Source organism: Protopterus annectens, chromosome 6.part0 (assembly GCF_019279795.1).
Source record: "Protopterus annectens isolate FY-2018-M chromosome 6.part0, PAN1.0, whole genome shotgun sequence".
Lineage (NCBI taxonomy): Eukaryota > Metazoa > Chordata > Ceratodontiformes > Protopteridae > Protopterus > Protopterus annectens.
The window spans coordinates 67,941,202-67,968,800 of record NC_056737.1 but is presented as its reverse complement, the minus strand read 5'-3'; the positions used below and the strand labels follow the sequence as shown (position 1 = coordinate 67,968,800).

Sequence of the window (27,599 nt, the reverse complement as noted above, 5' to 3'; positions counted from 1 at the left end):
AGAAAGGTGTTGAGAATAAAGAGGTCCAGGATAGGACGCCAGGAGTTTTCTTTTCTGGGTACCAGAAACAGTCTTGAATAAAAACTGTGTCCCCTTAGTTCTGCTGGGACAGGTTGAATAGCCCCGATACTGAGAAGGGAGAGAACCTGCTGTTGGGCCTCCGCCCACTGATTTGGGGGGAGGTACGGCCAATCATTTGGGGTTGGTAGTGTATGGAAGTGGAATCTGTATCCTCGGGAAACTATGTTTAAAACCCATTTGTCCTGGGTAATGAGTTACCAGCTTTTTGCATGCAGGGCGAGCTTTCCTCCTAAGGGAGCAAGTAGTTGAGCAGGGCTTGGAAGGGTTAAGGTTAAGTCATTGTGCCATTTTTCCATAGGGGGGTGGTTTACTACTCTCTGCTTTGGAAGTGGGAGCCACCCACTGCTTAGATCTGTACGTAACCGGAGACTGAAGTCTTGGTGGTCTGCTGTTCCTAGGTTTGGACTGAGAAGGCCTGGAAGGGACTGGAAAGGACCAGTTCTTTGAAGGCCAATGCCTACTGAATCTGGGAGGCTGTACTTGTAGGAAATCTTTAACAGCTTGAATAGATTTAGCTTTTTCCTCCATCTTTTTGAGGACTTCCTCTGCTTCGTTGCCAAAAAGGCCGTCTTGGTTTAAGGGTGCATCCAGTAACTCAGCTTTAACATGATCTGGCAGTTTTTGTTCCTTAAGCCAAGCATGCCTTCTAAGTACAGACCCAGTGACAGCAGCACTGCACGATGCTTCTAAAGCATCAAAACCACATTGCAAAGTATGTTTACCAACTTGTTCTGCAGAATGCATTAAATCTTGCAAGTCTTTGTTTTCAGTACATTCAGGAATCAACATCATTTTCTGTTTAAGTAGTCCCATAATATGCTGCTGATACTTTAGCATATGAAACTGGCAATTTAGAGCCCTAATGGCCAAAGTAGCAGAAGTGTAAACCTTCTTATCCCATCTGTCTAAGGCTCTAGAATCTCTATCAGAAAGGGTAGGGTTTTTGCAGCAGTAGCCTTAATGCCTTTTGGTCCTTGGGAAATGGTCTCTGGATCTGCAGTAGGATTCTTAAAGAGGAACTTGTGAGAGTCAGGTACTCTGTAGTACCTGTCAGGTTTTCAGGGAGCTGCAGGTAAAGTGTTTGGGGTAAGGCTAGATTCTAAGAAAACATCATCTACAATAGCAGAACAGGAGGGATAGCTAGAGGCCTGTGTTGAGGCAGGAGTAAGTAATGCCTAAGTCTCAGTATAGTCTTGGCTTTCTCAGCGGAAATGCTCCCTAAGGGTATGCAATATTTCACCAAAAAAAAAAAAATCTTCTGGAGGAGAAGCAAAGGGAATGGAATCCTCTGCATCAGAATCCTCATAAGTAGATAAGGGCAAATCCTGGTAATCAGAAGGAGCAGAGATATCAGATTCCTGATCAGAAGAATCAGAAAGAAAATCGGTTCTAGGTCTCTTAGAGGGGGAAGGCTGGCTTCCCCTAATTAAAGAAATGAGGTCTTCAGTCATTCTAAGCATTTGTTTTTGAGGCATATGGGCCTGAGTCATCGGTTTGGTCGTCGTTTTTCTAGGCATAGTGCGAGTTTTAGGCCTGAGGAATTTGGTATTTCTAGTTGGAAACAATGCTGTCGGTTTAATATGAAAGTCTGTAGGCCTGAATACACCCTCAGAAGCCGGTGCCTGCACAGTGGCTCTGGACCCATCCAAAGTAGAGACATTCGCAGGTTCCACAGTCGAAGAAGCATCTCGCGGAATGGGTCTCAGTAGAGGCCTGCGAATCTGTAGTAGTGGGTATCAGGGGCTGTGAAAGTGCCTCACTGAGTACCGGTGGATTGGTGACTAGCTTAACGGAAGCGTCATCGGCAGTTTTGAACCTATGCGGTCTGTCTCTGTCTTTATCCTTACTTTTTTTGGAAGATCAGTAGTCAGATGGCTTGACAAAGCCATTTCGGAGTACGGAGATAGAGAACGAAAGTATTTACCTACAAAAATAACCCGACGACGAATAGTTCGGGGGTTGAACAAGACACAAAACCGACAGTGAAGGACGTCGTGGTCTGGGCCTAAACAGGTGATGCAGTAAGAATGAAAATCTCTATGAGGTATTTGCTTTCCACAGGCAAGAAAATTGTTAATTTTTTTTCTGACATCTGTTAGAGCAAGAAATAAGGATCCCCAATGGGTTACTTATCTTTTTTGAAGACTTCGGGTCTGAAACTCGAAAACGTAAATTTCAGTGCTTCGGGCACCGCACGGCAAGAAAGACTGACGTAATGGAGTCGGCTGCATGTTTTATACCCGACAACCTGATGTCAAGGAAGAAGCGACAGCAACCGACGCAGAAATCCGAAGACTCTGGTATTCAGGCTGGCTGAGGGCTACCTGCAGGCAGATAACCCAAATGTGACGACTGCAACAGTGAAACACGAAGAACATCTGAATTGTTCAGAATCACACAGTAGACAAATGAAGGGGGAAGGAATCAAGCCGGTATCCTAGGCACTAGTACTCTGCACTAATCTGCCACAGTAATATGTCACTGTGATGCTTGTTTTTCTTTTAATACGCATTTAATATTTACGTATTCATTAAAACAGAGGGTCACTAAGACATAACAGTTTGTTTTGAATACAACCTGCTTGAGAATAGTTGGTTCACAATCATTGTTTGAGTGTAGCATATACTGAACTGTGCTGATTCTGACTCAGGTTGGAGTCAAGTGACGTGCACAACAACAAGTGACTTAACAAGGTGGCTTCAATGCTTGATTTACATATTTGTTTAATAAATATCTTACCAGAATCTAAACCCCTGACAAATGTCATAAGCAATCTGCACTTTGACAAATTTAATTTACAAAAGAGTAACATCTTTGTGACTATCATCTATGCAGTCTGTGAAGATTATGTCACAGTTTAGCAAAAGTGACAAGTAATTTTAAAGTAGAGTCAAAAATTCATAACAGAGACATCAGGATACAGCTGAATTCCTACTGGTAGGTCATTGCACATCAGCTACTGTAAAACAATGACAATTGTACACAACTGTGTAAGGGTCCAACAGCAGTAGTCTCAGTCCAGACATGTCATGAATTACTGGTCTTAAATCATCAGGAACTCAATGTGGCAGGGTCTACCTGCTAACAAATGAACAAAAGTGCCTGTTACTTACTCTGTAGTATAAGGCTTGTCCTGTGGTGATGTCTGACTGTCCAACGGCTTGCTTGCAGTAGCAGGACTCTCCGGGCTGTGAGTAGCATCTGTAGAAGCAAAGAATGAAGCTCTCTGAACTGAAAAACACACCAAATAGGGGATCAAACATTACTAAAGGAGCAAAGAGAGAGACTTCTCCAGTCACAAGTTCCATTAAAAAAATTAAAATTCTGAACTAATCAAACTCTGCAGACCAAAAAAAAATCCGAAAGCCAATCACTAAAACTCCTGAGAAACAAAGAAAGAATACAGAAATCAAGACTCCTGGTAACAGCACCATCCAGGATAGAACTTGGGCCTAAGTAACCTCTGCCTGGAGATTAATGAATCTTCTGTGTACTCGTGACAAAATGTCCCACAAACTAAAAATTATGGTCTTCATACCAACAACAAAAAATCAAGATATAAACCATAAAAACACAGGTTAAATTAAACTTTTCTACTTCTTTAGGGGAAGGGAAACATAAAAATGAAAAATTTTGAAAGTGCAAGTTTCAATGAGATTTCGGAAGTGGTCAGCAATGGTTATGCCAACACTCAAATATATTACAGGTACAACAGATGCACTTAAAAGAGAGAGTGAGAGAGAGAGAATTACAGGAGTGATAGCCAACAGGAGGGCCCATCATCCAGGAAGGTGGTCTATAAGACTGTGTTCTGCAGATGTGGGTGTTTTCTATTACAGCCTTAATCCTGGATCTTAAGTTAGATTACGCTAGTAGGGAAGAAGGTTATAATGTGCAGATAGAGGCAAGGGATCCCCCTGAGACAGAATTAATACTGATAACGAGGTTAGTGAAGGAAATGCCAAGTTTAGAAGGAATTCTACAACAAAAAAGGAATAAGGTGGATACAGAAAGAAATGCAAGTCTGGTGAATAACAATGGGGGGAGAATAAACAGCTTACAATAAAAAGGTAGAACAATGAGTAATGTAGGGCAAAAAAATTGAGATGAAAGAGGAACAAAATACATTAAAAATCAATGTCAGGAGTGAAGTAAATGTAATAAGAGGAAGTAGAGCAATGCACTACAAACAGTTAAGTTAGAAGATTTAATTAAGGTTTAAAAATAGATATTAATTTCTATTACTTATTTTTACTTTATTAAATGTTGAACTAGTTAATAAGGGGACTGTTAATTTAAAAGAATAATGTGGTTGCTATAATAAAGCCAATTTAGGAAAAATCTGAATAATACAAAAAAGTAGGCTAAGCAGAGCACTGTGCAAGTTAAAAGGTGCAGCATGCATGATGTTTGTGTAAAATGTCAATTGTGAAACGACAGTAAATAGAGCTATGGGAATAAAAACTTAAAAGAGATTGTTCGCATGGCAGAAACGTCTTAAATACACACCAGGAGGTGTTTTAAACTAAGTAAGGCTTGTCTAATGCCACTAAATTTACAGCATGCATATCTATGGTGACAAGGAATGTGGCAATTTGAAGGGCAACAAACTACATCATTAAATACAGGTAGTATACATAATATATTTAATAGCCTCAAAACTTGGCATATATAATACAGACATCACTTTATCAGGAATTTAAAGTCCTAATTCAAATCAAATAATTCATACAGAAAATGGCACCATAAAGAATTCACTCTATAATATGTCAATTTAAATTATATGCTTAATGCTTTGTTAAAATTTAAAAATCTTGTACATTAACAATAAATATCCATTACGCATATACATTTTCATATATAATGCAATTTGCCTTAACTGCCACAAGATGGCAGGCGAATCTCATTAAACACATCAATGCCTTTAGGTGTTCGTCGAAAGGTTATCATTCAGACTCTGCTTCATCAGGCATTTCGACAAGTAAAGCTAACTATTTTCCTGTCATTTCAACATATAAATCCATCAGTTTTGCTGGATGGTTAAGCCTTACTTCAGATCATACCAACACTTCATCATGTGCCCGCCACCCCTGGTAGAAAGAAAAGTGTAATCCCTTGTCTTCCTTTTAAGTACTTAAATAAGTGTTGTTACTGCTACTCTTCTGGCTGAATACTTCCGAGTTGTTAATGCCCTGGTAGGTTTACTTGTGAAAAACATGCACATTTCAATACTGCAACATTCACTGGCTGACTTGATTTACTTAATTGTAAAGCAATGTACTGTTTTGAATGTCTGGAAAAAAACACTTTCACATTCTTAATTCATCTGCAATAACTGCAATGGCCAAATGTGCAACACAGCCTATAGCTCTGCCGTTATAAACTCTCTTAACATCTTCATTCATGCTACTGCTAACACAACTATGTTTTTCATCACTGCTGCAGTCCAGTCATAGCGTCAGGGCAGAGTCCCAAAGCATTCAGCACCTGTCCCTTGGGTGGCTGGGACCCTGAGAATGAGGAGATGTTCTTCAGGACTGCTAAAGTTAACCCTGCTCCAACCTTAGACATTGTCTGGTCTGTACTGGTTGGAAAAGGTAAGTACTGAGCATCACACAACAGCTTACCAAGCTATTTTGTGTTCAGACTCCTTTCAGAAAGGTTATGGTGTTAGCTGTACCCATGAGGAGTGACACCTTATGCCTCCTAGTAATTGCCATGGTATTTTTGGTAAAAGATAATACAATGGGAGATTCATTTGGAGTATACTTTAAGATGTAATCTTCATTCTGTTTTCCCTGAAGAAATGGTCAGTCTTTCTTCGACCTTTGTTCCATCTAAGCAGCACCTTTGCTGCCTGTAAACATCTAAGGAATGTAGGGGTATTTCACTTTTGTTTTATGGTTTAGGAAAAAGATTGGGAGTTGAATGGCCTGACTCAATGTGAACTCTGTTGAAATGTTTGGCTTGAAGGAGGCGTTGATGCACAACGTGACCCTATCTGTGTGGAAGAGCAGAAAGGACTCCTCCTGGCCAAAGTTACTGCCACCACAAAAATGGTCTTCCATGAAAGGTATTTTTATGTCAACTGTCACTGTTGGCTCAAAGTGTGGCAGTTATTTTTCCAACATATGATTCAGTCCAAGAGAGAACCAGAAGAACCTCCACAGATTGGTGCCTCGCTCACCATCAGGATCCCCTAACACAATATCTTGTCCATTTGGACATATATGACTTCCTGTTAGTGCGTTTCCTCGTCTCTTACAGGATCCAAACCATGTCCTCAGTAAACAGGTGCCTAAAATGCATCACAACTTTATCACCCACAGCATCAGTTGGAGAAGGGGATAAGTGAGGACAGATAAGAGACCCTTTATGAGAAGATTCACCTGGTGAGGTAACTTGTGATGATTGCCCCTGGCCAGGTGAGAAAGAAGAGATGAACCAATGCTGTCTGGGTCAAAAGGGAGCCACCAGCAATATTATGGGGGAGTCCTGCCTGATCTTGTGGAAGACTCGTGGTAACAGAGGAAGGGGAGGGAAGGCATACAGAAACATCCCCTTCGAATGAAAAGACACGACATGCACTTTCCACACCAGAACAAAATAGATTAACTTGTCTGTTCAGAGGGGAGGAAAAAAAAATCTACCTGAGGAATACTCCAACGATGGACAATGTCCAGAAATACATCTCTGTGAAGCATACATTTTGACCTTGTGAGTACCGGACCTGCTCAGACAGCCTGCCACTAGATTGCGCTCCAAAGGAATGTAAAACTGCCTGAAGAGTCACTTAATACTGGACAGCTAAATGGCAGTCTGCAAAGGAGGTAGGACTTTGTGTAACCTTGCCTGTTGACGTACCACATCCCTGTGGTATTGTCTGTGAAAATTTTCAGGGGCCCTGATTGACAAAGAGAATGAAAAGCCTTAAGAGCCATAAGCAGGGCCCTCATCTCCTTTATACTGATGTGGTCCAACCTCTAATGCAGAAGCAGAGACCCTGAACCTTCAGAGAGCTGAAGGAGACCCCCAGCCCTTGTCCAAGGTGTCTGTAAACAGCTTGAGATGGGACTACAGAGGATTTGGGAGGAGAGAAAGTTGATGAATCCACCACTAAAGGTCATGCGTGAGGCAGGGAAGGAATGCTATGGAGAAGTTCGGGGGGTGGCAATGCCACAATGACTTGAGATACCATTGAAGCTTTCTCATGTGGAGCCTGGCCAGAGGGAGCACGAGAATGGTGGAAGCCATGAACCTGAGGACTGTGAGAAATTCCCTGACCATGACTGAAGCCAGAAGAACCAGAAACTGGAAAAAGGCAGCAGAGGCAAGGCCTTGGGAGCAGGCAGAGAGCCAGCATGGGGATGGTCTGAAGTCTGCAACCAAGGAAAATATGATCCTAAGAAGGTGTCAAGTTGATTTCTGGAAGTTTATGGTAAACCCCAAGCTCTGTAACACAGTAAAAGTAAACTGGACATCCTGAAGCAGAGTGCAGATTGTCCTGATAGGGAAAGATCTGAACTACTCAACCTGCAAAAGGTAATGACAGGAACAAGGCATTTGATGAATACCCTTGGGGTAGGAGAAAGGACATAGAGCATAGCAGAGAATGAATATGCAAGGAAAAACAGAAACAAACATTTCCTGAAAAGGGGATGGATGGGGGTGTGAAGGCAGGCATCACGGAGATCCAAAAAAAAAAAAAAAAAAAACAGAATGGCCTGAGGTAGAAGAAAGGGGGGAGTAGAATCTGGAGAGAGAACATTCAAAAGGAAGGAATCTTGAGAAAGGTGTCAAGATGGAAAAGATCCAGAATTGGTCTCTAGTGCCCTTCCTTCTGGGAACTAAAAACATTACGGAATAAAACCCCCTCCCTCCCTGAGCAAGGGGCACTGCTTGAATGGTGCCCTGGACCAAAACAGAAAGGAGTACATCTGGGAAAATAGGAAGTTGTTGTTCTTCAGGAGGTTGAGGGATGGTCAAAAAGGGAGGAAGTGGTTTCCAAACCATGAAATATTCCTGGTAGATAATGGACAGAACCAAAAAGTCTACTGTGATGTTTAACCAATTTGGAAGAGAGAGAGAAAGACAGAGAAACAAGGCAATCTGGCTGAGGAAACGGGAGAAACAAATTAACTGAACCCAGCTTATCCTGAAAAGTAGGTTTCTGTAGATCTAGCAGGAGGTACACATCTAAAACCTTTTTTTTCCCTTAGGAGGAGGGAGAGACTGCCTATAAACAAAAGCAGATTTGGAAGGAAAATTTCTCTGAAACTTATGAATAGGAGAAACAAAAATAAGTTTCAACTCCTGTAAGGCTTTACCCTTATCCTGGAGGAACTTGAAAAGTTCAGCAGCAGCACCACAAAGATTTTTTATTACCCAAAGGAGCATCCAACTATTTGGCCTTAATGTCATCAGGCAAAGTCTGAAGATGAAGCCAAGAGTAACGCCTCATAACAGAACTAAAGGCAGCAACCATGGAGGAGGCATCAGCTGCATCATAGCTGCATTTGACAGAGTGGCGAGCAAAATGAGAGGCAGAGCCCAACAGAGAAAGGGCAGAAACCTTCCCCTCAGAGTCAGGAAGATCAGGTACTGCTTTGGAAACCTGAGAAAGGGGGGACAAGACATACCTAGTCATATGAGTCTGATAGTTAATGGACGGCAAGAATAAAGTGGCAGCAGTCTAAATCTTTTTGCCCAGCCTCTCCAAAGCCCTGCTATCCTTATCTGAAAGGAACAACCTGGTAGAGGGCAACAAGTTGTAGGGCTTGTCAGAAGAGATGCATATTACAGAAGGATCAGCAGAAGGGCACTTTTAAAGAGATTTACATTTGCAGGGTACCTTGCAAAATCTATAATTTTCTTGGGTGCAGGGGGCTGAGAATCAGAGGCCAAAGAACCTGCTGAAAATGGATCCATAAGGGCAGCCAGGACAAGAGGAACAGCTGATAGCTTAGGATACTCCATCTCGAGGAGCTCATAATCTCTTTTCCAAATGTCAGACTTGAGAGCAATCCCACAAACTCCATCATGCAGGCCACAGTATCCCCAAAGGAGAGCTCCTCTAAAGGGGAATCTGAACAAATAGAATCTTCTTCCTTTGAACCATAGTACAAGGGAAAGGAATCTGAGAAGCGTAAGCCAGGGGACTCTTCCCCAGAATCCAGATCCTCATATGAAGAGTAGTTCCCTGGGTCTTTTATGAGGAGTGGAAGACCAGGGAGGGGCAGGCACAGATACCCCTTGAGGAGGCTTTAAATTCACTGAATCATTAAATAATCCCAGAATAAAATCTTACCAGTCACGTTAGGGATCTTTAGCTATTGGAGAAATATGTTTGGTTGTTTCTTTTTCTGAGGGATATCTGCACAAAACACCCTCAGAGAGTCAGCCCCTGGCGACATTCAATAAGCATAGCAGGGATATCCTCCCTAAGAGCTGTGGCATCTCCCTTGGTCCTTTGGATATTATCAGCCATGTTTCCCCTTCAGGAGAAGATGTTTGTAAAGCTTCCGGGGATGTGTGAGAAGTCAGATCCATCCCAGCCACCGATGGGGTTGTGGCAGAGGAATCCATGGCATCCACCAGATGATCCTTTGGGCTTTCACAAGCCTGGAGAGAGACATCTGGGGGCAGCTGGACAGCAGTCATATCAGACCAACATTTTTCAGCCTTTTTCTTGACAAACAGCTGATCGACAGGATGGGAATTATTCTGCCATAACACCTTCAGCCAGCAGCTTAAGATGTTGGTTTACAAGGTAAATAGATAAAGAGGAGATATGAATATGCAGGGTCTTAGATCAACAGCCTGTCAGATAAGACACTGCATATGATCATAGGAAGCACCCAGAGAGAAAAGGCACTGGCCAGGACCATCTTTAAGGGAAACCTGCCTCTCACTCTGACATTTTCCTTTGCTGGATGATATGAACCCAACAGCATTAAATTAAAAAAAAAAAAAAAAAAAAAAAAAAAAGAAGAAGAAGAAACCCCAAACGGGGCACTTACCTGAAACACTGCTTGGTAACCAGCACAACAGAAGAGAGTTCAGACTGTTTTTCAGTGATGACATTCGGGCATGTGGCAATGTAGTTACAAGTGTGTGTATCCACACGTCATCTTTATGCCCTGCACCTTGGGCAGGGAATATGTCTGTGACATATGGTACCTATAAATACTAAAACCTTTGGTATACATATGCTGGGCTATCCTTGGCAGGATATACTAATTTTTGGTCTTTCCTCAGCTATTTTGTGGATCACCTTTGAGATCAGGGGAAAGGGTAGAACTGTGCCAAGGAATTTGCACCACTAGATGATGAAGAAGGAAGGCATCTACCACACAAGGTGAAGAGAGTTCTATTTGTAGGAGCCCACATTTCCTCATCTGTGAGAGGATACACAGAGTAGGAGAAAAGTAAGTTAAGTGCTACGTAGTTATGATTCAGGTCGAGAAGCAGCACAACCAGCTAAACGGCTAGTCCTACACTTGAAGAAAACATATGACAAAGTTTCAAGAAAGCTGATTTGGGCAGTCCTACAATCTTTTAAAGTACCAGAAACATTTGGTAGAATTAGTGCAGGCCATGTACAAGGACCTAATGACAACTACATTGTTTTAACTTCCGGAGTGGTCTCCACTGGGAGTTGGTGTGCATGAGGGTTCAGCTCTGAGCCCACTGCTGTTCACACTGGTGATGGACTACATTAGCAAACAGGCTGGAGGACAGAAAGCTGCTGAATGCAGACAATGTGAAACTGCAAGCAGACTCTGAACCGGAATGTTAGCAAAGATTAAGGGAATGGTATGCAAAACTGAAGACACATGGGATGAAAAGTACAGTTGTATACACTTACCATAAATGTAGATGTTCGAGTGTATTCACTGTTGCAGTCATTACATTTGGGTTATCTGCTTACAGTAGCCCTCAGTCGGCCTGATTATAAAAGTCTTGGGTCCTGCGCTGGTTGCTGTCTCATCTTCCATGATGTCAGTTAGTCATGGGTATAAAGCATGCAGCCGATGCCATTACATCAGTTTTTCTTGCCCCAGATGTCAGGTGCCCCCATAATGGGAAGAAATTATATACAAGGGAACACCACCAACAAAAAAGCAAATGCACCAAAAAGCTTTAAGCATAGTAAACAAGAACAGAGGTATAGTCAATAGAAGTCAGGGGGCTGGAGGGAGGGTAACCAGGTCTGCAACAGTGAATACACTCGAACATCTACATTTATGGTAAGTGTACACAACTGTACTATGTTCTTCGTGTTTCACTGTTGCAGTCATCACATTTGGGTAGCTTCCCAAAACTAAGGATGGGAGGAGGTAAACAGATAGCATTACGACCAGCTATAAGGCCCTGCAAGACAGCAGTGGCAAAACCAGCACTGGATTTAGAAATAATTGGCAAGTGGTAATGCTTGGTGAAGGTATGTATAGAACTCCAGGTAGCAGCTTCTAGGATGTCCCTGGTAGGAACACCTCTGAGAAAGGCTGTAGAGGTAGATGCAGCCCTGGTTGAATGTGGTCTAATCCCCTGTGGAGTAGGTTTTCCATGGTGCTTATAGCAGAAATGAATACAGTGGCCTATCCACTTAGAAATGGCTTGCTTTGAAATGGGCTTCCCCTCTGCCCCTGCAGCAAATGCAACGAGCAGCTGTTCATATTTCCTGAGAGGTTTAGTCCTGTACAAGTAAAATTGAAGTTGTCTGTGCATGTCCAATGAGTGCAGTATTCATTCCCCCTTGTACTGTGGATTAGAAAAGAAGGTTGGCAAATGAATGGACTGATTAAGGGCCACACTGGATACCAATTTGGGTATGAAGGCGGGATTGGTCCTGAGGGACACCCTGTCCGCATGAAAGATGATGAAAGGCTCCACTGCCATGAAGGCCTGTAATTCAGACACTCTTCTTGCTGAAGTGATGGCTAGAAGGAAGGCTGTTTTCCAAGAAAGGAATTTCAACTCTGCATTTGCAGCTGGCTCAAAGGGAGGTAGAGAGTTTTTCCAATACAAAGTTGAGGTCACAGGCTGGAGTAGGGGCTCTCCTGGGTGGTCTTAAGTTTTTGGCCCCTCTGAGGAACTGCTTCAACAGTAGATGAGAGAAGAGGGGTGGTTCTGTATTGTAATGAGCTGAAATGGCTGAGGCATGAATTTTGATGGAGGAAAAGGAAAGGTCCTTGTGAGGCATCTCAGTTAAGTATTGCAGAATCTGAGGTAAATTTGGTGCTGCTGTGCCCATCCCCTGAGTTTGGCTCCAGGAACAGAATATTTTCCATTTTTCAGCATAGGATTTTCTAGTACTAGGCCTCCTTGCCTCACAAATGACATTCATCTCTTGTTTACTGAGGGATGGTAACAGAGAGATCAGGTAATTAGCCAGGCTGCCAGATTCAAGGTTTGAAGCTGTGGGTGCAGAATCTGGCCCTCCTGCTGGGACAGCAGGGTAGGGGTCTGAGGCAGGTGCCATGGTGACAGTAGTGACGCAGTGCACAAGAGGGCGTACCATTGTTGGCGTGGCCAGTCTGGTGCAATCAGTATTGTCCTTGGTTTGTCCTGTTTGAGCTTTAGTAGTACCTTGGAGAGGAGAGGCACAGGGGGAAAGGCATCAACTGATTTTTTTCAGGTGAAGGACAGGGCATCCACATTCCAAGCTTGTTTGTGGGGAGTCCTTGTGCAGAATTTGTACAATTGGTAGTTCTGGGGGGAGGCAAACAGGTCTATCTCTGGGCTCCCCCATTTGTTTCCCAACATGTTGAATATCTTTGGTTCCAGGTTCCAGTTTCTAGTCGTGTGGGTCCATGAGACTTCTGCTTAGGTCATCTGCCAGTGTATTTAGCTTTCCTGGCAGGAACTGAGCCTGTAGTTGCACTTGGTAGCTCAATGCTGTGTTCCACAAAGCCATGGCTAGTCTGCAGAGAGGGTATGAATGGGTTCCTCCCTGCTTGTTTATATACCACATAACAGTGGCGGTGTCCGTCTTTACCAATAATTGGCCTGGAAGAATGTGGTCTTTGAAGGCTGTCAGAGTATTCTGTACAGCTAACATTTTTTTTTGATTGATATGCAGGTGCATTTGACTTGGGTTCCATTTGCCCTGAATGCACTTCCCTGCCAAGTAAGCCCCCCATGCATAGTCTGATGCATCTGTTGTTAGGGTTTGGGTGGCAGGAGGTAGAGTGAATGGCACTCCCTTGTTTTGGTGGCAGGCCTCTGCCCACCAAAGGAACTCTATCTGTAGACAAGGTATGATAGGAATCATTGATTCTAGATCCTGAGAATGTTGACACTACAGGCTTTTTAGATACCATTGTAGTTTCCTCATATGCAGTCTTGCATATGGAATTAGTAGAATGCAGAAGACCATTAATCCCAGGGCTTGCAGTATTTTCCTTGCAGATAACTGAGACTTTGTGGCCAGTAGTTTGAAGTAGGCTGTCAAATGAACTTGTTTCTCGTAGGCCATCTGGGAAGTTGCATTCAAGCTTGCTCCCAGAATACAAGATGTGATTTCTTTTCGTTTATGGTGTACCCCAGAGAAGTTAACAGTTTTTTTTTACAAATGCCAGATAATTCAATAGTATGTCCTGGCTTTCTGCCTGAATTAGACAATCATCCAGGTATGGGTATATTTGAATATTTCTTTGCCTGCAAAAAGCAATGACTGGAGACAGGCACTTTGTGAATACCCTGGGCACAGTAGATAAGCCAAAGGGCAGTGCAGAGAACCAATCGTGCATGTAGCCTGCTTTGAAGCGTAGGTACCATCTGCAAGATTCCCTTACTGGGATGTGCAGGTAGGCTTCCTTTATATCCAGTGTTGCCAACCAGGCATCTTTGCCAAGCATAGGAAGCAGCTGATGAAGAGTTAGCATCTTGAATTTTATGATTACCAAAAATGTGTTTAGGATAGACAGGTCCAGGTTAGGATGCCAGGAGTTGTCTTTTCTGGGAACCAGAAAAAGTCTTGAGTAGAAACCTTGTCCCCATTCTTTTGGGACAGGTTGAATAGCCCTGATGCTTAAAAGAGAGAGAACTTGCTTTTGAGCCTCTGCCCACTGATTTGGGGGTAGATTTGGCCAGCTGTTTGGGGTTGGTAAGGAGTGGAAGTGGAATTTTTAAACCCATTTGTCCTGGGTAATGAGTTCCCAATTTTTTACCTGCAGGGCAATCTTGCCCCCTAAAGGAACAGGCAGTTAAGCACGGCTTGGAAGGTTTAAAGTTAAGTCACTGAGATAGTTTACCATAGGGGGGAGTCTTACTACTTCTTGCTTTGGAAGAGGGAGCCCCCCACTGCTTAGTCCTGTGAGTCCCTTGGGACTGCAGCCTGAGTGTTCTGGGTTTGGACTGAGAAGGCATGGAAGAGGCAGGAAAGGACAAGTTCTTAGAAGGCCAATGCCTACTAAATCTGGGAGGCTGTACTTGCAAGAAATCTTTAACAATTTGCATAGATTTAGCTTTTTCCTCCATCTTTTTAAGCACTTCTTCTGCTTTGTTGCCAAACGGGCAGTCTTGGTTTAAGGGAGCATCCAGCCATTTAGCCTTAACATGATCTGGTAAAGATTGCTCCTTAAGCCAAGCATGCCTTCTAAGTACAGACCCAGTGACAGCAGCCCTGCAAGATGCCTCTAATGAATCAAAAAGTACAGTTTTGTACCTACCATAAATGTAGATGTTCGAGGATTCCCAGTCAAGACAAGTCCCAAAACAACCTGCACCCAATAACATGTACAAATATATACAGTAATATATATACAAAATATAAGCATGTAAAGGCACTGAACTCCAAGTAGCTGCTTCCAGAATCCTTAGAGTTGCACCCCCCTAGAAAATGCTGTGAGTGCAGTAGCCCCTAGGGATGAGAGGGAGGCCCCATCCCAGCTGGAACCCTTGCCATGATGGGAATAACAAAAAATGCAAAAATCCAGCCAATCCAGAAATAGCCACACTGCAGAGTATGTTTTCCAACTTGTTCAGCAGAATGCATTAAATCCTGTAAATCTTTATTTTCAGCACAATTAGGAATCAACATCATTTTCTGTTTAAGCAATCCAATAATATGCTGCTGATACTTTAACATATGAAACTGGCAGTTAAGGCCCTAATGGCCAAGGTTGCAGAAGTGTATACCTTCTTACCCCATCTATCCAGCGCCCTGGAATCTCTATCAGAGGGGGTAGGATTTTTGGCAGTAGTGGCCTTAATGTCCTTGGGTCCCTGTGAAATGGTCTCAGGATCCGCAGTAGGATTTTTAAAAAGGAACTTGTGAGAGTCAGGAACCCTGTAATACCTGTCAGGTTTTCTGGCAGCAGGAGGTAGAAAGTCAGGGGCCAAGCTAGATTCTGAGAAGACATCATCAACAATGGCCAGTGCAGGAGGTATAGCTAAAGGCCTGTGCTGGGGCAGGAGTAAGAAATCACTAAGCCTCTTTTTGGAGTCAGAGTAATCCTGGCTTTCCCAGCGAAAATGCTCCCTAAGAGTATGCAAGGTTTCACCAAAAGAGAACTCCTCTGGAGGGGAAGCAGAGGGAATGGAGTCCTCTGCATCAGAATCCTCATAGGTAGATAAGGGTAAATCCTGGTCATCAGTGGAAACAAATTTCTGAGTCCTGATCAGAAGAATCAGAAGGAAAACCAGTCCTAGGTCTCTTAGAGGGGGAAGGGTGGCTTCCCCTGATTAGAGTAATAAGTTCCTCAGCCATTCGTATCATTTGTTTTTTAGGCATAGGGGCCTGACCATGCAGTCTGGGCATCAGTTTTCTAGGCATGGATCGAGTTTTAGGCCTTGAAGAAGAAGATGGCGTTGGTTTAATATGCAAGTCAGTAGGCCTGAATACACCCTCAGAAGCCGGTGATGCACAGTGGCTCCAGACCCATCCAAGGTAGAGACATCCCCAGGTTCCACAGTCGAGGAAGCATCTTGGGCCATACCAGACTCCGAATGGGTCTCAGTAGAGGCCTGCGAATCTGAAGTAGCGGGTATCAGGGGCTGCGAAAGCACCTCACTGAGTACCGGTGAACTGGGGACTAGTTTAGGAGAAGCGTCGTCGGCAGCTTTGGACCTATGCAGTCTGTCTCTGTCTTTATCTTTGCGTTTTTTTCGAATGTCGGTAGTCGGGTGGCTTACCAAAGTCATTTATGGATAATTGAACTGAGTACCAAAATACTTAGAAGAGTAAATGAACCGACAACGAATAGTTCGAGGTTCGAATAAGGCACAAATCCAACAGCGAGGTATGTCGTGGTATGGGCCTAAGCAAAGAATGCAGTATGAATGAAAATCTTTATGAGGTATTTGCTTTCCACAAGAAATACATTTGTTAACGTTTACCGACATCGGTTTAGAACAAGAAAAATGTTCCCCAATGGGGTCCTTAGCTTAGCTGAAGACTTCGGTTCTGAAACTCGAAAACGAAAATTTCAGGAGTTGGCCGACCGGCACGTGCGAACTGCTTCTGCTTCGGGCACCACACGTCAAGAAAGACTGATGTAATGGCATCAGCTGCATGCTATATACCCCTGACTACCTGACATCATGGAAGATGAGACAGCAACCGACGCAGGACCCAAGACTTTTATAATCAGGCCTACTGAGGGCTACTGTAAGCAGATAACCCAAATGTAATGTCTGCAACAGCGAAACACGAAGAACATCTGAGTACAGATAGGACAGCTGTCATGGCTGCAAAAAAGGGGAAATAAGCTATAACTTGAAACAGAAGGGGAAACAGTGGAATAGATTAACAACTTTAAGTATCTGAGAAGGGTGGTTGAGGAGAAAGGAAACAAAAGTATGAATGAGGAGGTCAAAGCTAGAATGGGGGGGGGGGGGGTTGTTGCAACCAACCGCCACAGTATGTCAGTGGTAGAGCATGACAGAAGAATGCCGAAGAAGCTGAAAAGCAAGGTGTACAAAACAGTGGTGCAACCAGTACTACTGAATGTTTCACATATCTGGCAATAAAGGCACAGCAGTTGAGGAAGCTAGAGGTGGTGGGGAAATTAAGTGCCTGAGACAAGTGGAAGGATGCAAACTGTGGGACAGATGAAGAAATGAGGACATTGAAGCATAAGCCCAAGTAGTTCCAATTGCAGAGAAAGTCAAACAGGAAAGATTACATTGGTTCGGGAACATGTGCAGGAAAGTAGATGATGATTTGGTGACGACAAATTGGGACAGGAAGAAGACAAGAGAAAATGAGGATGTCCAGCAAAGAGTTGAATGGACTGCATGAGAGTAGACCTGTGACAGTCGGGGATGACTGTCAAAGAAGTTAAAACAGTGGCACTGAATAAAGAGAAGCGATTACAGTTGATGTGACATCTCAACCCCATGTAGAAAAGGGAAGAAGGTGGTTCATGATGATGAGAGGTCCACATGTGGGGATGTGTATATGATGAGGTCCTCCTCAGCTGGTCTGGCACTAAATTGTACTTTGTGGGTGTACGTCATGTTCTGGTTTACAGCCACTGCCCAGTCTTTAATGGCATCAGCACATTTTGTAGCAGTGTGGGCCTCCCTGCTTTTTGATGTACCTCATGACAGTACTGCCATCTGTGGCTATTGTCTAGGACTCGCAGGGAATTGAAGGGCTGACATTTTCTTCAAATTTGTGTGGAGCTGGCTTGAGCTCTCTTGTACCATGTCCCTGGTTACTTTTAGACCCTGAGACTATACTCTCCATCCAGCCATCCACAACCCTTTTTCCCACTTTTGCACATGGAGTCAGGGTGTCACTTCAACAGTTACAATCATCTAGACCCCTCTATACCACCTATACAGCCTCTGTAACCAGAGTCTGGTTGTGATCTTGTGTGTGTTGGGGGGCATAAAGGTTTGCTCTCATTTTCCTTATCTGAGGGGATCCACCAGCTCAGTTCGTTTTTCAGATAAGGCAAGGCTGGGTTGAGGGTTGCTGTAATAATTAGTAATGATGATTACACGGGGTTCTTGACCTAATATTGGCTTTTTCCCATATAGATGCATGCCTGTGGGACCATGAGGAAGATGGTGGTGGACATGTGGCCTATTATACTGAAGACTTACTTGAAAGGCAATCCACTGTGATTTTTCTTTCATTTGCAAAAAGAAGGATGCGAGTCAGATGACTTTTCCGGAGGAAGAAACACCTAAGAGAGGCTGGTGTTCAGTACTACTCCCAGGAATACTATTCTCCGATAGAGAATTAAAGACTGGAGGACAGCTGGAGTGTGGGGGGGGGTACAAAATTCAGTATTTGGGAACAGTAAGAAACCTATTTTGTCTGCACAAGTTTAGACTTGACCTCCATGGTCCATCTCACGCTGTAACAAAGAAGAGCCTTGAGTACAAGTCTCTGCCTTCATGGTACCTGTAAACTGCCTTATGAACCATTGCTCTACCATTAGTTGCAAGATGGATATAGTGAGGTGTTCTGGGTCTGATGGGACACTTGATATGCTTCTGCCTAGAGGTTTGCATTTGCACTCTAAATGATACCCTTTTACAATGACCTTTAGTAGCTATGTGTCTGTCACGATTATATGCCATTCCTCCACACAGGCAGCTAACCTAGGATTGGGGTGCAGGTTAGAATAAGATAGAGTAGTCACAGCTGTTCTTTGGGGAGGCTGAAGCTTTGTCAGCCTTCTTGACTCTCTTTGTCTTCCTTACATTCTTTCTAATGGAAGTGCCTATTCCCTTTGAGTTGCTTATTCTTCCTTAGTTCCCTGTAAAGGGGTCCTTGTTTACTTTTAAAGTCATATCATGTTCAGACAAGACAGAATGGAACACATAGCTCAGTGTTCTTAACCTTCACCTTCTTTTCCAGCTTTCTGAAAACTTAATAGATCCATGAACCAAACAGCAGATATCTGTCTAAGGCAGCATTTAGTAATCTGGCTTTGACACCCTTAACAGGCATGTCAAAAGGCCACTCTGTCTGCACCACTATGTTTCAACATCCTGTTAAACATATGAGCTTGATACTTATCCAGAAGCCTTTCTTTGTTGTTTGGTAGGGTGTTCCTCTGAGAAGGGAGTTTTACCTCTTTTGAGGTCTCCATTAAAAGTGTGCCATGGTTTGCCATAGGGTTTTATATATACAAAGAAAAGAGGCCCCCAGATTCTATAAAAAAACTGTCTGACCTTCAAGGGGCTTGTGGCTGAGTGTCTGGGTCCTAAGCATTGGACTCAAAAGACATCCAGCAATGCTTCTTGAACAAGTAGCAGTGCTAAAGGCTTTTTTTGCGGATTGGGAGGAGTTGGGGGTGTCACAGATCAATAAGTCCAAAGCTCTCTTCTGGGCATCAGAAGCCTTAGCACCCTGCCATTTAAAATGTCCCTCATGGCAAAGGTATTACACAAAAGGTGAGGTCATTTAGTTGGTTGTCTGGGGCTAGTGTCTCCTTGCTATCTGTGTCATAATCCAGGAGTGAGGTCATTTGTGACCTGTAATTCAGGTCATTCTTTTCTTCCTGGGAAGAATAAGAATCTGGTCAATCCTTAACCAGAACAGGTGGGTACTGCCTACTTAGTTTGGGGTCAGACTGTCAACCCTGATGAAGGATTAAAAATCCCTGTGCTAACAAAAGAATCCTGAGGCAGGGTTGTAGAGGTTGGCATATCCCCTTCTTGAGGCCTTCTATACTTTGACCTACTGTCATTTGCCTGGCACCTGTTATTTTGGGCTGCCAGTAAGGGGTTTTCTTAACTTTTGATACATGGTCATCATCCTTAATGATAAGCAGAGGTAGGCCCACTGCTTGATCAAGAGTGGTTTTTCTAATGACTGTGGGCTGGAGTTGCCTTTCACAACTTCAGCTTCTCATTTAGCCTGGTGCAACATGCCAGATTTATCTGATGTCCTCCTTAGCAGCACCCTCACAGGTAGGCCACTGTTCACTTTTACAAGATAATTGTTATGTACTCAGAAGTATACGGGACAAAATTTTCTCTCCAGTACACCCTCCATTTAAAAGTGCTGTAGCTGACACAGCCTTCACTAGACTGGAACCTTCTACCCAGAACTATATGCCTACATGCAGCCAAAATCTAGAAACTATTAAAAGCTTCAAAGATGCACTTAAAGGGCATCTCTCTATTGAATCAATCTGCAAATGCTACCAGGAAAATGGTTAGATAACTTAACATCCCATATCATGAACAACAGAATACATATAGGAATCTTTTCTCAGACTTTTAATATGGTATTTTATACACACATACTTCACATGTGCATGGGAGTTTATACATTATATGTATGATTGCACTATATTCTATGGATATCTTAACTTGTATTTTGTACATATTTTTGTTTTCTTAATGAACTCTGACCGGATCTTTTATTCTTACCCTATGTGAATTCAGTGTTACCATTAAGTTCTGAATGTTATTTTGTAATATTGATTGAAAGATGATGCATGTTCAGCTCTTTGAGGTTGTGGCTAAAAGGATTCAACAGACTAGTCCACTTATGAACAAAAATTAATGTTAAAAGTCACATCTTAAAGTAGAGTAATTTATTAACAAAAAAGTGAACATATTTATAACAAAGATTTCTAAGATTATGAATGCCTTGTTTAAGCACATTTCACAAATACTCAACATTAGTTTAAGGTTCTAGTTTTTTGTGCTACAAGTTGTTAATATTTAATATCTCTGTACAAGGTAGAGATGCATCTAATTTTACTGAGAAAATTGAATACGAATAGATTTTAAGGGTCCAGGCTTCCTTAGAACCAGGTTTAAATGAGTCTGTTTCTTTAAAACCTGTATTAGCTCAGAGGAAATTGTCATCTTGAAGTCTGTCATGTGACTATTTTTAAATTATTTAATTCACCTGTTTATGATGCTATTTAATTTCTGAAAAAGCTTCTAAAGCATGACACCACTTACATTTTTTGTTAAAAAATTGCTCTCCTTTAAGTTGTGATTAGCACTTTTATTTTTATTCATCTGCAATCTTTGGCATACCGAACAAGTCCTTGTATGTGTACACCTTCTGCAGCTAGACCCGTCCACTTCCCCAGAGAACAAACAAATGTGAAAAGAGTGATTTCTGTAAATGTGAATACTATTAAGAATATAGTAAGAAGAAGTGGTGTAGTACATGTTATACAGACATAATTATATTGGAAGAGACAAGATTTTTAACAAATGAAGAAAGATTACAAAGAGAAAAACTATGGACGGGAAAGATAACATGGAGTTTGGGAAATGACAGTAGTTCTGGAATAGCCATATTTTTTAGAAATACAATAAAGATCTTAGATGCAACATTAGCAAAATGGGACAATTAAGCACTGTAGATTTAAAATGGAAAGAACAAGCAAAAAGAATGATAACACTGTGTGCTTATACTAACTGTAGAGAAAGGGAAATCTTAATTCATCAGATTTTAGACTATGTAGTGATAAGTATGAATAAAATAACAGCAAACTTTAATTGTAATTCAAGAGGCAAACATAAAAAAAAGAAATATTATATCAATGATACATCGACTGGTTGGACATAAACTCTCTCTTACATCTAGTATGAACTTATATGGTTTCACACATCTAACTAATAGCCCCACACATTACAGCAAGACATCAAATTCTCTATTAGACTGGATCCTAGTATCAGACCCTAGCAGATACTCCACAACAGGTATGTCAGACTCTCAGTGATCATCTCCCAATCTACATGACTAGACTAGGGATGACGCAGGATGAAACTGAGGAGAATGTGCCACAGGAAGATGCTTTAAACTTTCTACAGAATGCCCACATTTAATGGAAAACAAAAAGTGTGCCCTCAGTTTAGAAGAAAATGAGCTAAGAGAAGAGTTGCTTGATTTAACAGAGATAGATAGACATATTAAGATCAATGAAAGAAACAGACTGCAGAAGGTCAATAAAACCCAAAAAGTCAGAAGTTTGATAAAACAGATGAACACAGTAAGTGTAGTAAGTTCTACCACAAGAATACAGGGTAGAAAGGGAAAGGAAGGAGAGAAATTGAATACCATCATAGAAGTATCAAACAGAGAAAACTATAAAGCAATTAAGACAAGAAGTGTCATTGTTAGAAGAGTATAGAAAGGGGAACAGATCAACAAAATACTTGGAAAGACAGATGTGATAAAAGCAATGGGCAGTATTAAAACAGATCACGATTTATCATGCACTACCGCTAATAACAAATGAAAAATCTCAGCACAGGCAGAAAAACTTAGAAGATACGCAAATAAATATAAAGGGAAAAGTACAAAAAAAGCAATTTATTAATGACCGAAAAATGTTTTATAGAGAAGTGGGAAACAAGGTAAAAGGAAATGAAAGACCACCAATACAAGAAGAAATAGATATATTTTGAAGTATTTATGAAGATACTGTGGAATATAACAAAGATGCTAAATGGATAGAAGTAAAAGAAAGAATAAGAAGTTTAAAGGTACAAGATATGAAATGGGAAGAAGTAAGAGCTAGAGAGATAGTAGCGAAGTTAAGATGAATTTGCTTCTCTGGCGTGAGGAAAGCCATCTGGGCAGTTGTATTCAAGCTTGCACCCAGGAATGTAATCTGTTGAGAGGGTACCAGTTGTGATTTATTTTCGTTTATAGTGTACCCTAGACAAGTTAGAATCCTTTTTATCAACACCAGATGTTTTTTACCAACACCAGATCTTTTAGAAGAATGTCCTTGTTTTCTGCCTGAATTAGACAATCGTCCAGGTATGGATATATTTGAATATTTCTTTGCCTGCAAAATGCAATTACTGGAGCCAGGCACTTTGTAAAGACCCTGGGTGCAGTAGATAAGCCAAAGGGCAGTGCAGAGAACTGGTAATGCAAGTAGCCTGCTTTGAAGCGGAGGTATCTTCTGCAAGATTCCCTGATTGGGATATGCAGGTAAGCCTCTTTTAAATCTAAAGTTGCCAACCAGGCATCTTTTTCTAGCATAGGAAGTAACTGGTGAAGAGTCAGCATCTTGAATTTTGGAATGTCCAGAAAGGTGTTTAGAGTAGATAAGTCCGGAATTGGATGCCATGATTTCTTTTTTCTGGGTACCAGGAAAAGTCTTGAATAGAAACCTTGTCCTTTTTCCTCTTCTGGTACTAGTTGAATAGCCCCCATGCTGATGAGGGCAAGTACTTATTTCTGGGCCTCTGCCCACTGATTTGGGGGCAGGTCTGGCCATCCGTTTGGAGTTGGCAACGTGTGGAAATGAAATCTGTAGCCCTGGGATACTATATTTAAAAAGTAAAGTTGTGTACACCATAAATGTAGATGTTCGAGTGTATTCACTGTTGCAGTCATTACATTTGGGGTAATCTGCTGGCAGGTTGCCCTCAGTTAGCCTGAATAACAAAGTCTTGGGTCCTGCATCAGTTGCTGTCCCTTCTTCCACGACGTCAGGTTGTCAGGGGTATAAAACATGCAGCCGACGTCATTTTCATCAGTTTTTCTTGCCCCAGATGTCAGGTGCCCCTCAAATGGGGAGCAAAAAAAAAAAAAAAAAAAAAAAAAAAAAAAAAAATATATATATATATATATATATACATGCAACACACATGTAATTTAGAACACAACAAATAAAAGCAAATACAACAAAAAGGCTTTTGAGCATAGTAACAGAAAGAAGAGGTATAAAAAGAAAAAAGTAGGGGGCTGGCGGGTGGGTAAAGTACAGTTTTGTACCTACCATAAATGTAGATGTTCGAAGATCCACATTGCTGCAGTCCTTACTTATGGGTAGTCCGCTGTCCTCGGTCGGCCCGAATACCAAAGTATTAGGCTGACGTCGGTCATGGGCGCCTAGAACTGACATCAGAGCGTCAGGGTATAAAGGCGCATGACCGACGTCATATCCTCAGTCTTTTCTTGCCCCAGATGTCAGAAGGCCAAACAAGAAAGGCCACAGCCCAAAACAGAATGGCTCCCAAAAACATGCTCAACAACAACCTACACCTAAAGCATAACACCATGTCAAACTAGAGTGGGAAGGAGGGAGGGTTGGACTGCAGCAATGTGGATCTTCGAACATCTACATTTATGGTAGGTACAAAACTGTACTATGTTCTTCATCTCACATTGCTGCAGTCCTTACTTATGGGTAGAATCCCAAAGCAACGGGAAAGGGAGGTTGGTAAAATCATAAAGCATTAGGGGCTGCTAGAATGCCCTGTAAAATTGCAGTGGCAAATCCAGCCCTAGACTTAGAATAAAGAGGAAGGTGGTAATGCTTAGAAAAAGTATGCACTGAACTCCAAGTAGCTGCCTCCAAAATGTCTTTTGTAGCTACCCCCCTTAGAAAGGCCGTAGAAGTAGCAGTAGCCCTAGTGGAATGAGGCCCGATTCCAGCAGGAATCTCCTTACCATGATGGGAATAACAGAAAGAAATACAAAACCCAATCCATTTAGAAATAGTTTGTTTTGAAACAGGTTTACCCTGTGAACCCAAAGCAAAAGAAACAAACAACTGCTGAGACTGTCTGAACTCTTTGGTTCTGCTCAAATAATAACGCAACTGCCTGTGAATATCCAAAGTATGCAAAATTTTCTCCCCTTTATTTTGGGGGTTTGCAAAAAAGGTAGGCAAATGAATAGTTTGGTTTAAGGCCACACTAGAAACCACTTTAGGCATAAAGGAAGGATTAGTACGCAAAGATACCCTATCCTTATGAAAAATCAGGAAAGGCTCCACTGCCATGAGGGCCTGTAATTCAGAAACCCTTCTTGCAGAGGTAATGGCCAACAAAAAGGCAGTTTTCCATGACAAATACTTTAACTCGGCAGTAGCTGCAGGTTCAAAAGGTTGTAGAGTAAGTTTTTCCAACACAAAATTGAGATCCCAAGCAGGAGTAGGAGCTCTACGTGGGGGTCTTATATTCTTTGCCCCTCTAAGAAATTGCTTAAACAAAGGATGAGAGAATAAAGGAGGGTCACAATCATAGTGAGCCGAAATGGCTGCAGCATGGACCTTTGTCGAGGAGAAAGACAAACCCTTGTCCAATAACTCAGTAAGATATTGAAGAGCAGCACTTAAATCAGGTTTGGAGACATCAAAGTCCTTTCCTTTGCTCCAAATAAAAAATCTCCTCCATTTATCGGCGTAAACTTTCCTGGTACTAGGCCTCCTGGCCTCCAAAATAACATTCAAAACTTGTTGTGGAAGCTGAGACCCTCCAGAGTCTAAAACAGAATATGCCAGGCTGTTAGATGCAGAGACTGAATTCTGACATTGAGGAAGTGATTGCCCTCTTGAGACAAAAGGTGTGGAATCAAAGGCAGAGGCCATGGAGGTTCTCGTACTAAACTCCTCAGTAGTGGGTACCAATGTTGTCGAGGCCAATCCGGTGCTATCAAAATCATGGTTGTCTTGTCTTGTCTGGCCTTCAAAAGTACCTTGGGAAGAAGAGGCAGAGGTGGAAAGGCATACACATGCAGATTGTTCCAACTGAATGATAGAGCGTCCACTTTCCAAGCTGTGTGATGAAACATTTTTGTGCAAAACTTTGGCAACTGGTAATTTAGTGGAGAAGCGAACAGATCTATGTCTGGAGTTCCCCATAACACTGTCAACTTTTGAAATACATGAGGATCCAATTTCCACTCGTGAGGATCCACTATTTGTCTGCTCAACACATCTGCTAAGGAGTTCTGTGCTCCTGGTAGAAACCTTGCCTGAAGATTGAGGTGAAGATTGAGAGCAGTTTCCCACAAAATCATCGCTTGCCTGCAAAGAGGGTAAGAATGGGTTCCCCCTTGCTTGTTGATATACCACATGACAGTAGTGTTGTCTGTTTGAATCAACACCTGCCCTGGGTGAAGTAAATCTTTGAAAGCCATCAATGCAAACTGGACTGCTAACATTTCCTTTAAGTTGAAATGCAAATGTTGGAGTTTGACAGGCCACGTGTCTTGCACCCATTTTCCATTGAGGTGTGCTCCCCAAGCCTTGTCCGAGGCATCTGTCGTTAGAATCTGACTCGCCTCTGGTCGGGTCACAGAGAGTCCCTTGTTTAGGTGACATTCCTGAGCCCACCACAAAAACTCCTTCTGAATGCAAGGTATTATCTGAATGGCAGTGTCTAGATCTTGGCAATGCTGTGTCCATACATTTTTGAGATACCATTGAAGCTTCCTCATATGCAATTTGGCATTGGGAAGCACCAGAATACAAGATGCCATGAACCCCAAGGCTTGAAGGACTGTCCTTGCAGTCAGCCTGGACCGTAGAGACATTTGATGGAAATAAAGAGAAAGGCTTCTTTGTTTGTCCGGGGTCAAAAAGCCATCTGGGAAGCTGTATTCAGTCTCACACCCAGAAAGCACATGTCCTGAGAGGGTACTAGACTGGACTTTGTTTCGTTCACAGAATACCCTAGGCATCTTAACACTGCCATCACATACTGTACATGATGAAGAAGTTCGTCCTTTTCTTGTGCAATAATCAGGCAATCGTCCAAATAAGGATAAATCTGTATTCCTCTTAGTCTGAAAAAGGCTATCACTGGAGCCAGAACCTTTGTGAACACTCTGGGCGCAGTAGATAAGCCAAAGGGCAATGCAGAGAACTGATAATGTAAATTTCCAGCCCGAAAACGCAGGTACCTCCTGCAACTGAGCCTGATAGGAACATGAAGGTAAGCCTCTTTGAGATCCAGAGTAACCATCCAGTGATCTTTTCCCAACAGAGGTAAAAGTTGTTGTAAAGTCAGCATCTTGAACTTTGGAATGTCCAGGTAAGTGTTGAGGATAGATAAATCCAAAATTGGTCTCCACGTGTTCCCTTTCTTTGGAACTAGAAACAGGTGAGAATAAAATCCTAGGCCCACTTCTGACAGAGGAACTGGCTGTATAGCTCCTATTTGAAGAAGTAAAGAAATTTGTTTGTGAGCCTCTACCCTTTGCCGAGGAGGAACGTCTGGCATGCCCTTGAAAGGAGGCATGGTATGGAAATAGAACTTGTAACCTCGGTTTATAATGTCCAATACCCATTTGTCCTGGGTGACTAAATGCCAATTTTGCAGGAAAAGAGACAACTTTCCTCCCAAAGGAGCGGCCAGGCAAGAAGAATCTGGCAGCTGAAAATGCAGGTCATTGGGCCTGTTTACGAAAGGACTGGCCCCTGCCCTCACCAGCAGATTGAGCAGGCGAACTCCATTGTCTCGGCCTGAAGGTACTCTGAGCTCTGCCCCTATCACTCCTAGATCTACCCCTAGGCTGAGAATCAGAAGAAGGGTACGTCCATCCCTTAGTAGGCCAATTTCTACTAAACTTTGGAGGTTGCACCTGCAAAAAATCTTTAACAGTCTGCATAGACTTAGCCTTGTCTTCCATTTTCTTTAAGACTGACTCCACAGGTGGACCAAATAAAACTTCAGACTGTAAAGGGGCATCCAGAATTCTAGACTTAACATGCTCAGACAAATTCTGATCCTTAAGCCAGGCGTGCCTACGAATAACCGAACCAGTGGCACCCACCCTAGAAGAAGCCTGTAAAGCATCAAAACCACATTGCAAAGAGTGCTTACCCACC

General features: G+C 42.4%; 1 protein-coding gene across 1 annotated transcript in view; it reads right to left on the bottom strand.

Annotated features, from left to right (window-relative positions):
• Nucleotides 1-27,599, bottom strand: part of SIPA1L1 (signal induced proliferation associated 1 like 1) — a 2,148,853-nt gene that overhangs the window by 256,367 nt on the left and 1,864,887 nt on the right. Inside the window, exon 19 of the mRNA XM_044073855.1 lies at nucleotides 3,195-3,312. Within this exon, the coding sequence (XP_043929790.1) occupies nucleotides 3,195-3,312 (118 nt within the window). The remainder of the gene's footprint in view (nucleotides 1-3,194; nucleotides 3,313-27,599) is intronic.